This window comes from Primulina huaijiensis, chromosome 18 (assembly GCF_012295235.1).
Source record: "Primulina huaijiensis isolate GDHJ02 chromosome 18, ASM1229523v2, whole genome shotgun sequence".
Taxonomy (NCBI): Eukaryota; Viridiplantae; Streptophyta; class Magnoliopsida; order Lamiales; family Gesneriaceae; genus Primulina; species Primulina huaijiensis.
The window spans coordinates 5136668-5149777 of NC_133323.1; the positions used below are offsets into that span (position 1 = coordinate 5136668).

General features: G+C 30.5%; 2 protein-coding genes across 2 annotated transcripts; both read left to right on the top strand.

Annotated features, from left to right (window-relative positions):
• The first annotated feature begins 7582 nt into the window (after positions 1-7582).
• Positions 7583-8881, top strand: LOC140965241 (replication protein A 70 kDa DNA-binding subunit B-like). The gene is made up of 6 exons (XM_073425385.1): positions 7583-7714; positions 7847-8108; positions 8187-8286; positions 8356-8480; positions 8558-8639; positions 8737-8881. The coding sequence occupies exons 1-6, from the start codon at positions 7658-7660 to the stop codon at positions 8864-8866; spliced, it is 756 nt and encodes a 251-aa protein (XP_073281486.1). The 5' UTR covers positions 7583-7657; the 3' UTR covers positions 8867-8881.
• Positions 8882-10300: 1419 nt separating this feature from the next.
• On the top strand, positions 10301-13110 carry LOC140965210 (small ribosomal subunit protein uS10c). Its single transcript, XM_073425332.1, has 3 exons — positions 10301-10550; positions 10654-10704; positions 12545-13110. The coding sequence occupies exons 1-3, from the start codon at positions 10347-10349 to the stop codon at positions 12854-12856; spliced, it is 567 nt and encodes a 188-aa protein (XP_073281433.1). The 5' UTR covers positions 10301-10346; the 3' UTR covers positions 12857-13110.

Consider the following 13110-nt stretch of genomic DNA (forward strand, 5'->3'; position numbering starts at 1 on the left):
AGGAACAGCAGGCCGTTGACTAACTGCTCCATAAACTAATTACAATTAAAATTGATTAATATTTAAAATAATTGTTTTATTTATAATATATAATTTATTTATTAAATTTTATATATTTATAGAATTTAAATCTATTGACGATATTGTATCGATACCGTATTGATATCTTGGTATATGAGATTTCAGTATATCGAAATTTGGATATCATACAAATAGAATACTAATTATATTGAATATTTGTGGTATATCAAGATGTAGGTTATATTATATATGAGTATTATATCATTCAGAAAAAAAATACTTATTTACTCTACAAAAAAATCAAAAAAAAATAATAATTGCAATATAGTTATAGAAAACATGACAAAATTGTACTAAGGTGTTCAATGGCACAATTCGAGCAATCATTTAGATCTTCATGATTAAATTTGAAAAGCATATTAAATTTAAGTTTAAATTTTTTTATTGGAATGCGAAATTATTTTATTTTATTTTATTTTTCTATTTACAAGCCAACTTCAACATAAAGAGATACAATGAGTGATATTTCATTTGATTATTTGTTTGTTTGTTTTACGTTCTCTTGTAACATCATTTCAAACGAAAAAATAAGTGTCAAAATTTTCGATTATCTATGTTATCAAATTTATATTTTAATCTGTCAACCGCAATCTTTATTTTTTTCAAAAAATTTGGTCATTTCTTCAACGTGGTGTTAATGAAAGGCGCTAACGTATATAGTATCATATAATCATCTTTCTAGATGAAAAATGATTGAAGTTGTGAAGGAAATAAAAAACTAAGGCAGAAAATTTATAATATAGAAGACTAAAATAATACAGGACCAAAAATAGGAGAGCCCTATTTCCTTTGCATGTGTTTATCCCAATATAAACCCATTCTCCTGTCACCGTTCCAATGGATGGAAAACATAAAATTACGACCCCTACAACCTAGGAAAATCCTAGGATCCTAGAGCTAGTCCCCTCGATTATTTTTAAAAGGTGGTTGTATCCCACAAAAAACCCAATGAATGGTCGTTTCTCCTAAAGTACTAATGATTTACATCGGTCGATCGGAATAAAAGCATGGCGAAGACGTGGTTAATGGCGTGTACCGTGGCTTTTCTTGTTGTTTCCTCGTTTCTTACAGAATTTACAGAGGGTAAGAAGTTCATCAACTATGCTGATCTATTGGCCAATCGAATCCCGACCGGAGTATCGCCCCCCGTAGCTGCAAACAAATACACAACTCGGTGCCTGAACAAAGAAGAATGCGATGAATATGCAAAGTTGCACCTCGTCCGGAAGCTGTTGTCTTCGAAAAACATTAATCCCAAGGTTTCTTCTCATGGTGTTCAAAGTTCTATTGGCCCTAAGAAGAATTGAGCCATAATAATTTTATTTAATATCCCTATATTTCGAACTCTTAGAAACTAACAAATTTTACAGATATAAAAATCATGTTTCACTTTGACAATGCACGATGTTTGGTTTCTGGTCATAATTTTTTATGAGATTATATTGATACGAACACTGCTTATTTTTCAGATGATTTACGTTATAATTGTCTCACTTCGAACATTAAAACTAATAAAAAATTGTTTATAAACCAAGAAGGTTGTACCCCAAATAAACAAGCATTTTGGGATGATATACTTCTTGGGCTTATAAGCTAAAAAAGGTTATTATCATATTAATGTCGATTGTGTAAAATAAAATAAAAAAAATAAAAGAAGACATATTATAAGCTGAATTAAGCTGCAAGGTGCATGCAATGAATACCGAAAGGTGAGTGAAATGTGTCTGCCCTCGAGTACGTCGACTTCTCAAGGTGTTGGCAATGTTACTATTGTCTTACATCGAACATTAAAACTATGAACCCAATATGCAAGCTTTCTGGAATAATACACTTATTGGATTTATAACCTGACTATTTAACTTATGTGAAATATGTTATAATCTTCTTCTTAAAAAAAATTTGTTCTAATCGGATTCAAGAGTGATTATATATTCCATGAAAATCTCGGCTATTGTAGCAGCTACGGATTTCATAACGATGGAAATATGACAATATTTTTTAATGATTGTATTTGGATGGAGTCATTTGAAATCCAATATTGATCATTTGAATATTCGGACTAATTTCAAATCCACCATGCATTAATTTGTTTAAATTGCTCGTGCAATATAAGTGCAAAATCATTCATCGTTTGAATGCACGTGATTCGGAATCATTCAAATTCAAAAATATCAAAATTATATGTATAGCTTTTTCGGCACAATAATTGAAGAATATAGATATCGAGAGAATTCTGTGTTGACTACTTGACTCCCGTGATAGTGATTACACATGAAATTCAATAAAATAAAATAAATAAATAAATAAGGAATTAAATTGATTTTCGAGAGATAATTTGAAAAGTTTCTGGTCATTTTCATAACTTCTATTATTTAAAGTTTGCATGCACTTGGGAATTTGGCAAATGACTAGAAGTGTTGTGAGTTTTCGAGATACAATCATTTCCTGTTTTAAAATATTAAACAATAATTTTTATTTGTAAAATTATTTAAAGTAATCTATCATTCATACATATTTTTTTTTTTCCCAATATTATGTATTTTAGTAATATTTTTTCAAATGTAATTTAGATCGTAAAAAATAAAAATATGAATTAAAATATAAAATTATAATATATTCAAGATTTACTCACACAAACATGCGTAATAATGCCAGTATATAATTATTATTTATATAAATAGATCATATTATATCGAGATAAAAAAAATGAATGTCTTTTTTTTTTAAAAAAAAAGAATTTTTGTGAGGTTTTTTAATATTAAAAAAAAATTATTCGCTTCGTTTCCCGAAATCCTGTGAACCGCCTCTCGACACATATCTCGGTTCATTCATTGGATATAAAGATTCCTCGAACAAAAGCTACATTGTCGGGCACACGCACAAGTATATATATATTCCCAACTTATAAATTTGGTTGCATAAATTTTACGCAGCTCTCAAAGGACAAAAAGTAACCCGTCTCACAAATAATTTTTTTTATTATATCTATAGATACACAAAAATTCTTGTGAAACGGATCTTGACTCAAACCGAATTCATGAAAAAATATTATTTTTTATGACAAATATATTATTTTTCATAGTAGATATGAATAGAATTGACACGTCTTACAGATACATACTCTATGTGATTAAAATTATAAATTATGAAGCACAAAATATATCAAATTGATACTCTCTCAAGTTCTTGCAAAATGTCATAAGATAAAATATAATTGGATTGATAAAGATTCCTATCATGCATGCATCATAATTAATAAAGACTCTTTGGATGGCCCGAGTACTTATGGATTTAGGNTACAAGTAATTGAATTACTTGACAATAACAAGTAGTCGAGCTTCATTCATCATGATCTCCTCCTTCGTCTTCCTTATGAATTCTTCGAATATCTTGTTCAACTCTTCGGTACTCAACGCCTCTTCTTCCGCAACTTCTTGTTGATCCATGGATTTATCTTCTTCTTCTTCTTCTTCGATCATACCGTCAACTGCAAGTGAGCAATTATCAGTGTCTTCTTCATGGATTTTATCTGCATCTGCTTCAAAATTATGATCATCACAAATCCCACGTAAGTAGTACTCTTCATCGCTCTCCATTGAAATCTGATCTTTTGTCTCTTCATTCAGAATCCTTTCACCTTCTTCGTCTTCCTCCTGTGGCCTCTGCAGAAAGGAGGGTTCCTTTGTCGCAAAGTTGTTATATCTCTGCAGCAGCATTCCATCGCCTACCCTTTTCTGCAACATGTCGTTGAGATCGAAACCTGAAGAAGAACGAAGCAAACCGGAGGTTTTGGACAGGAAAACCAAGAGGGCGTTGCAGACGAGAAATACGTAGTTCTTGTTCACTGCATGGGAGGAGTAGTGGAAATTCATGAAAGGGTTCGCAGGCAACTTTGGAGGGTGAGATTGGGAAGATGAACACAAGGAGTAGCAAGAGAATACGAAAGAAAATATTGAAAATGAGAGCAATAACTGAGTGATCATCTTCTTCATCGGGTCAGAGGTCAAGAATTTGCTCAAAAATCTTCTCTTTTCAAATGGAGAGGTGAGGTCTACTTATATAGTTGCAGCAAAATATTAAAAGGGTAAGTCTCAAGTCGATATGGTGAACCTTTTACTCTAAGTAAAAATTAAATTTTGATATTCTATATATGCCTCGTTTGACTAAGCACGTGCGAAGAATTTCAATAATGTATCTTTCAATTTTTGTAATAATGTATGTTTCAATTTTCGTAAATATCATATCGATGTTACGACAGTCAGATTGACTGACTTTAAAAGAATTAAAATTACAACAACAAAAAAACAACAAAGATAACGAACTAAAACGAAAATTTAATAACATATATTATCAAAATCTTTTATTAATTTCACATCTTAAGCTATATTTTAATATTTATTTACCATATATAGAACTAATAATTTTTTTTAAAAAAAGTTGTTAGGGGGAAGAACCGACCAAATAAAAAAATAATTGATCCAATAAAGCCGAACATGATTTGTAGGACGATTGTTGACTAGTTGGATTCTAGTAGTATTACTACTCTTCTCTCTGGTTTGAACGGATGGTTATCAATATCACTCTTTTATTGGGATTTAATATAAAAAGCAATATCAGTCTTTTAAAAAAAATATTTTTCTCTGTCTTTGAATTTTTTTTAAAAAAAATTGTATATTTAAAACAATCAATGACACATTATAAATTTTAAATAAAAATATAATAATAAGGCTAAAAGTGCCATGGTCATGCAATTAAAAAAAACATATATTTAACTTAGATTTTATTAAATTATTATTATTATCTATAAATTTGTTTGTATTGATATTCAACTCAGATCAAAAAATTAATGCAAAATAACCAATGTGGGAGGATGTTTGTGAATTATTTTATAGCATAATATATAATTGATTGTAATAAATACCAAGTACAAATTTACGCTTACATAGCTGGCAAAAACTTGTGTGAGACGGTCTCACGGGTTGTATTTTGTGAGACGGATATCTTATTTGGGTCATTCATGATAAATTGTTACTTTTTATGCTAAGAGTATTACTTTTTGTTGTGAATATCGGTTAGGGTTGACCCGTCTCACAGATAAAGATTCGTGAGACCGTCTCACAAGAAACCTACTCTAGATAGCTTTTGAAAAAGATTAACTATAAATTAGTATCAAAATTTATTGGCATATAAAATATATTAAATAGCGGATTTGTGAATCTTGAAAAACAAGGTCAAAGTTCTAAGAACTCAAGAAAAAAACCAAAGAGTGGGTCTCATGTGAGACCGTCTCGCGGATCTTAATCTGTGAGACGGGTCAACCCTACCCATATTCACAATAAAAAGTAGTACTCTTAACATAAAAAGTAATACTTTTTCATGGATGACCCAAATAAGAGATCCGTCTCACACAAGTTTTTATGAAAACCAAATCTCATGCTGGAATAAAACACGATTTGAAAATAATCATAGGAGGAGAAATTCAGACAGCGATCAAACCAGGGGTGGACCTAGGAAAAGTCGCAATTTTTTTTAGTAGTTTTACCTAAATATCCTATTGGTTTATTTCCATAAATTATTTTATATTTTTACTTTTTTAAAATTAAATTTTATTCTTCGAAATCAATTTTTTATGCGTTTTTTTATTTTCGGTACACACTTGTATAATTATTAAATTAAAATTATATAGATCATCACATTTAAAAGAAAAAAAATTAAATAGGGATATTTTTTTAAAAAAAATTATATAGATTATGAATGATGTGAACTGTTAGTCAAATTTTCATAAATGTGTCTTTATTAAGAATGTGAATCGAATATATAGTTTCATGTATCATCATTTACTTTCTGTCTCTATTTAAGGACTCGGTTTCGGTGTCATTTACATTTTTATTCATAACGAATAAAGATATGGCTCTGGTGTATTGGTCAAACCAAAATTCCATGATTTATTTATTAATATTAATGATTAATAATTATTATTATGATTAATAGCTAAAAGCGTGTGTATATATTGCTTTTTGGTAAAAGTGAGTCAATATATCTATACTTCTATACTATTCTATACTATATTATTAAGTGTGAGTGAGTTAGAAAAACTGCTTTTGGAAGACACCAAATTTTTTTCCTTTTTTACCCTCCTCTTCAACACCACATATAAATTATAATAATTCCAACCACGTCAATCATACATCTGAAATCTTCCCAAAAAATGAAAGCTCTAATCGTACCAACACATTTGAAAACTTCTCAATTTAAAAAAACCTTACGGTTAGTATTTTTAACGCAAAAAACATTTTTTTCTACCATGATATTATTATATTTTTTTATTGAAATTAAGTTTAATAGAGAAATAGATTTTTTGTCATACACAACAATGTGTACGGACACACTAATTATAATATTCATATCAAATTACAAATGTCAAATATTCATTTTATAAATTGATTAAACAATATTTCAAATATCTAATATTATGTTACACGCAACGCGTGTGCCTCAGCCGCTAGTATATATATAAGCGTGTGTATATATTTTGGGAATGTGAATCATCATTAAATTTAATTTTCATGATTTATTTATTAATATTAATGATTAATAATTATTATTATGATTGATAGCAGTTAAACAAATTTTAACTCTTTGATCATGTAGTAAATTATCTGGTTTTGAATAGATAATGTCATATATAATAAAATTCCAATAAATCTATACCTGTCCCTATTAAACTCATATGACTACGTAAAATTTAAAACTAATAATAATATTTGTATTATAAAATTTATATCATTATAGGATGTGAACAAATGTTATCATATTATTTTTAATAATTCATTCAAAAGAATGAATCTTATTATTGAGTGGTTGTTTTTATCATTATTATAATTTTGGCTCTTGATATCCTTATTTAATTAAAATTTAATTTAACACAGAAAATCGAAATATGCATTTTATTATATTTTATAATTAGCTTTGGAACTCAAATTAATTTAAACATTTCTTTAAAGTTTTTATTAATTACTTGCATTCTTAGAAATATGTGATATTATCTTGTTTTTGTGTCTTTTCACATTATTATATTATTATTATTACTAATTATATGTAAAAAAAATCATTCTTCATTTGGTTGTTATAGACTAGCCATTTCTTTGTTAATATTATTACTAATTATATGTAAAAAGAATCATCTAGAAAGTCATTTTATTAATTTTATTTTTGTTAGTGAACTTTACTTTAGTTGTTTCGGTTATAATAATTAAGTATGCAAGTACGTAAATGTGGGTTTAAAAAAACATATAAATGTTTAAGTATTAATTAAATATATAATTTCACCGCTAAGCCAAAGCCAAAAAACATTTAAATATGTAAGTATTTAATTAAATATATAGTTCATCGCTAAGTCCAAGTCGTCTTTTTGGTGGGCTAAGCACAGATAAGAAAAACATGATCACTATTTGTTTAGAATTACTTCAAAATTTCAAATCTTATGAATAATTAAACAGTTGTACCTATTAATTCTTTGAAAGAGAACCAAAAGGATGCAGCAATCAGAGTAATTGTTGTTCGCCAAGGTAGTCAGATGGAGACACAGTTGAACTCAAAATCCATTCGAAAACTAATTTTCATGGATGAAAAGGTTAGTCATGTACTAAATACAAATTTTTAATATAATATCAAGTATTTGCTTCAAATTCATATCATACTTTCATATATTATTGTATATGTTGATTTAACATCGTTATGATAACTATTATGTATTCAACTCAAGGGAGATATGATTCATGAGCTTCTATTCACAAGTACAATACAACAATTCCAAGACCAGATACGCAGCAATAATACCTACATTATCTTCTACCCTATTGTTAAACGCATTGATAAGTCCTTTCCAAATGTCAACCCAAAACTTGAATTGATTTTCCAAGTAACTACAAGAATTGAAGTACAGCCAGACATATCATACACACTCAATTTCAATTTCAAACAATTTGCAGACATCAAGAATAATTCATGGAAAGATGAAAATCATGGTAATAATAATTTTTTAATACATTTTTATGTTTATATTGAAATATTATTCGTTGATCAAAAATTGTATGCTCTAACAGATGTTATAAGAATTGTAAAGAGAGTTAAGCATTTGGTCTGTTTCAAAACGTCAAAAAAGCCCATTGCATTTAGAAAGGAGATCATATTGATCAATCCAATGTAAGTTCTTACCAAATTAATACTTATAGCTTAATCAAATATTAATTTGCAATGTCGATTTCTATGTAGGTTGGATAGAATTACACCAACTTTATGGGACGACCTAGTATTCAATGAAGGCCTTTTGTTAGAGGCTATGGAAACTAAACATCCAGTGATAGTATTTTTTAACATGAAAGCACAATCATACCAAGGTCAAAAAACTTAACTACTCGTACATTAGATAAAATTCTGATAAAATATGTTTATGTTCCTTGACAAAATGATTCAGGAGTAAATCAATTGCAATCTTTGTCAACAACGAGAATGCTGCGGAACCCATTTTGCATCGAAGCTAAGGACTTGATCTCATGGTATAATCTATAGTAAATTCTAATCTACACCTCATTTATATTATCGTGAAATAATATTCACACTTTTAGAATGTCATTATTTTGTACACATGAACAGGTTGGAAACTGATCAAAACGGCAACAACTTGGATATGATGTATATGAAAGATGGTATCAAGTGCAAAGACTGTCACTATTGCACAGTTGCAAAAGGAAATGCATACTTTAACAGAGGTATACATGATTAGATCTTGTCCTTACTTACATCATTGGCATATAAATGTTTAACAATCAATATGTTGCACTATTTAACATATACAATCCGTATATACTCTTGATAAAAACAATAGAAAATTTTGGTCACCTTTCCCAAATAAAAGCATTATAGTAGTAACTCGATATCAATTATTGTTTGCCCATGTTGTTGCCTACGTCTACATAATCATTACTATTGTCTCGAAGGAATTATTTCAAAGATTGAGAACAAATCAACCCCATGGTATGATGCATGTCAGAACTGTCTGAAAGCAATCACAAAAACAACTGAAGGAGACAATTGTATCCACTGCATCGACTTCAACAGTAAGATCATTCCAAGGTAAGATGATAATCACGTGCACTATATAAATACAAATAAGATAATTAAATATTTAAAACATACAAGAAAATATAAACAGGTATCGTTTATCATTAATTGTACAAGAAAATGATTTCGTGGCAAGGATTACTTCGTTTGAGGATATTGCTGCGATGTTGATAGGCTTCCCGGTACAAGAGTTCATCGACAAGACATTGAAGATAACATATTTCATAATATAACAACAGTTCGTCTTCAATTTCACGTCGATAAAAAATAACATTTTTTGATGCCAGGATGAAATAACAGAACAATATCTTTAACAACTCGAGGAGCAAAATAATGTCAAACACAAATTCTTGTTTAAGTTAGACAACAATGTAAAAAAACATAATGGCACATTGTCTATCATAGCGGAAGGATTGATGACAGATTTAAAATTACAAGCCAACTCCAAATATGTTAAGAAAAGGAAGAGTACTTCAGCTTCAAGTTCAAAGGGAAAAAATAGTTCACCACGTACCAGAAAAACAAGGAAAAAAAGTCAACACAACATGAGTATAGAGAAGACGAAAATCCAATCAATTGACATAGGAGATGAAGAGAAGCTATCGACATTCACTCACAGAAATCGAAAATAAGCTAAAAGCCCAAAGACACCAGAAAACCAAGATATTAAGATTAAAAAAAAAACTATGAAGGGTTGTAATATTGATAAACTTTTAAAATATTCTACTTTGCAACGAGATATTATTATCTTTATTGTTGTGCCTATTGTTTGTATAATCAATAAGATACACTTATAGTCTTACTTACTTTTCTATTGCACGTGTCTTTACCTAGTCCTTATAAAACCGTCAATATAGGTAAAGAAATTGCCTGAGAAATTTATTGGCAATATTCAAGTCAATAAAAAATAATCTAAATAACAATTTTATTCTTTGAAATGTACCTATTAAACAGAAAATTGTTAAACAGGTTTGATATTGGCCCAATGTTTACTGGGCCCAAATTACACCTTATCTAGCCCAATATTAATTCAGTAAGCTACTGGGCCCAAATTACACCTAATCTAGCCCATATTAATTCAGTAAGCAACAGAGCGTATCAACTTCGGATAAAGCTGCTGAGAATTTGGAGACAAACAAAAAATGGCTTCCATTTCTTCGCTCTCTCTTGCGCCAATTTCAGTTCCAGTATGCAATTGCTCGAATAGTTCTTCCAGACCACTGTTTCTTTTGCCTGCTTCAAGTTTTCCAAGTCTACTGACGGGGAAACCTTCTCGAATCTCCTCCTCTAGAATTTTGGCTGCTCCGGAAGTCCTGGAATCCGGTGCTGGCACTGCTGCTCTTGAGGTTTAATTGAAATCTGGTTTTGTTTTTTGCTCAAGCACTGATTTTGTAACTTTTTTTTGTATTTTTGAGGTGGGTTTTTGATTTTGTATATTTGGGTTCTCAGAATGAAGCTACTTCTGCCTCAACACTTAGTGTCGGTGCAGATTCCGATAAGGTAAACATGATTGTTGCGTGATTTTTAAATATCTGGGAGGACTTATTTCCCTTCATTTTCGACTTGTTTATCTTTATGATTCGCTGTGAATTGTGGTATTGCGTAAAATGTAGGATTACAAATTATTGTTGCGTAATTTTTAAATATCTTGGAGGACTTATTTCCCTTCATTTTCGACTTGTTTATCTTTATGATTCGCTGTGAATTGTGGTATTGCGTAAAATGTAGGATTACAAATTATGCTTTAAGTTTGTGTTGCTAGCTGCTACCCAAACAGCTTTTGTTTTCAATTTGTAATGGTTGAAATTCATTATTTTGCGGTTATATGTGGTTCCTTTAAGTTGGACTAGTTGAGGTCTTCATGGTGTTAATCGAATTCTGGTCCACTTTATTTTTTATGTTCTAAAGGTAACTCAGGGTGCAGACCCAAAGGTTGAGGAAGACTGTTAAAATTTTGTAAAGATATAAGATCTGCACCTGTATTAAAATTTTAAGTCTTATTGAACTGAATTTCTGCCGTCATCAAACTGTTTTCTTGTCAAAGGTTTGGATTGGTTTCTGGTTTTTCAGCCCTGTTTTATTTAGCAGATATTGCATTTGCTATATTTAGTTGAAAATTTTGGATCCTCACTTTGTTTTATGTATGTTTGGATCGGTGTATCACTGCTGCAAGTCAGGCCATTTAGTCTAGTTGCTACATGAACCCTAGTTGGAATTTTTGGATGGTGTAAATAAATACTTAATGAAAATATGAGTAGTTTACTCTCGTCAACTTATTCTCTTGTATCATAGAGTCACCAAATGTTAAGAGGGATGGGGATTTAACCATTAAAGGACAATGTCATTTGACAGAGGATAATGACTCTCAGGTCAAGTGTCTGTTGTTCTGTCCCAAAAGGATATAGCTAGTGGTAGTGGTGTAAGTTGATTATTTTAAACTATAGATCAGTTTAAGTAGCGACTGCCAGGTCAAGTGTCTGTTGTTCTATCCCAAAATGATATAGCTAGTGATAGTGGTGTAAGTTGATTCTTTTAAACTATAGACCAGTTTAAGTAGCTCAGTTGGGTTGATAGCAACAAGCAATCCCCTTTCAATCATAGAATACATGCGTATTATGGAAATCGAAGATTTTATCTTAGCTCCGATATCAGTTGCGAGATAAGTGCCCCCAATGTGCCGAAATTTATTGATGCTGGTAATTGAGCAACGACTGCGCCCTCATGATTGGATTTCTAGCAAGTCAACCAATGTGTTTGCTGGATTTGTTAAATTTGAATACTCAGCTATTTGTTATACTGTAGTAACATCAATTAGGACTCTTACTGGATGTTTGGTTTTAGCATAATTGGTACTTATTTTGTCCTTAAGGGAAGTATGATGTGCTCCTTACAAGAATCCAACATTATATATAACTCTTGTCTATGCATCACAAAGGTGACATGCAAAAACAGAGGTTCGTCAACTGTGGGATTGAATAGTTAAAAGTTCACTTCCTTGATACTTGCAATTGATCGATGTGCAATGTTATGATAGATAGTCATGGCTGTTGTAAAATTGTGAGTGGTGATATGAATGATTGCAATGTGTAATTGACGATTTTACCCTTTTCTTCCTTCGTGTATTTTCAGTTGAAAGTTGTTTACATGTTACATGCTAAGGATGTGTTGCCTAAGATAAATGTATAGACATATAAATGCTTCCGTCTTTCTCTAATAATTCTACTTCCTTTGGGTTAACAATTAATTTTCAACCTATATGGCTATATGTAATGTTGGAGTTCTTTTGTCTCTTAACTTAAGCTTTCACTAAACAATCTACAATGATCATATATTTTCTTAGATGGCTCCTAAGCAGAAGATACGTATTAAATTGAGGTCATACTGGGTACCCCTGATAGAAGACTCCTGCAAACAGATTATGGACGCTGCAAGGTCATCCAATGCAAAGACTGTGGGGCCGGTGCCATTACCTACAAAGAAAAGAATATATTGTGTTCTGAAATCTCCACACGTCCACAAAGATGCAAGGTTCCATTTTGAGATTAGAACTCATCAACGTCTTATCGACATTCTTTACCCTACCGCCCAAACAATCGACTCCTTGATGCAGCTCGACTTGCCTGCTGGGGTCGATGTTGAGGTCAAGCTTTAGCTTTGTTCTGCACACTTCTATCAACACGTTGTTATGCAAACGTTAATAGCTCCGAGCTTCTTTCAACATAATGAATTACCAGTCTGTTCACTGTATATCAGTTTACCTGATTTTATTTTTGTTTTCGACATTTTCAATAGTTGGTTTGAGTAATCGCGGTTCGAATTTTTTGCATTTTGATTGAAACATACAGGGATTATGTTCCTTTTGATTAATATTAGGATACTGAACTGGATGTTTGTTTTCGAGATTAA

Excerpts from the sequence above, each read along its gene's own strand:
- LOC140965241 (XM_073425385.1), top strand. The coding sequence starts at position 7,658 with ATGGAGACACAGTTGAACTCAAAATCCATTCGAAAACTAATTTTCATG. Across the intron at positions 8,109-8,186 it reads ATGGAAAGATGAAAATCATG|ATGTTATAAGAATTGTAAAG; the intron begins GTAATAATAATT and ends ATGCTCTAACAG. Across the intron at positions 8,640-8,736 it reads GCTAAGGACTTGATCTCATG|GTTGGAAACTGATCAAAACG; the intron begins GTATAATCTATA and ends ACACATGAACAG.
- LOC140965210 (XM_073425332.1), top strand. The coding sequence starts at position 10,347 with ATGGCTTCCATTTCTTCGCTCTCTCTTGCGCCAATTTCAGTTCCAGTA. Across the intron at positions 10,551-10,653 it reads CTGGCACTGCTGCTCTTGAG|AATGAAGCTACTTCTGCCTC; the intron begins GTTTAATTGAAA and ends TTGGGTTCTCAG. Across the intron at positions 10,705-12,544 it reads TCGGTGCAGATTCCGATAAG|ATGGCTCCTAAGCAGAAGAT; the intron begins GTAAACATGATT and ends ATATTTTCTTAG.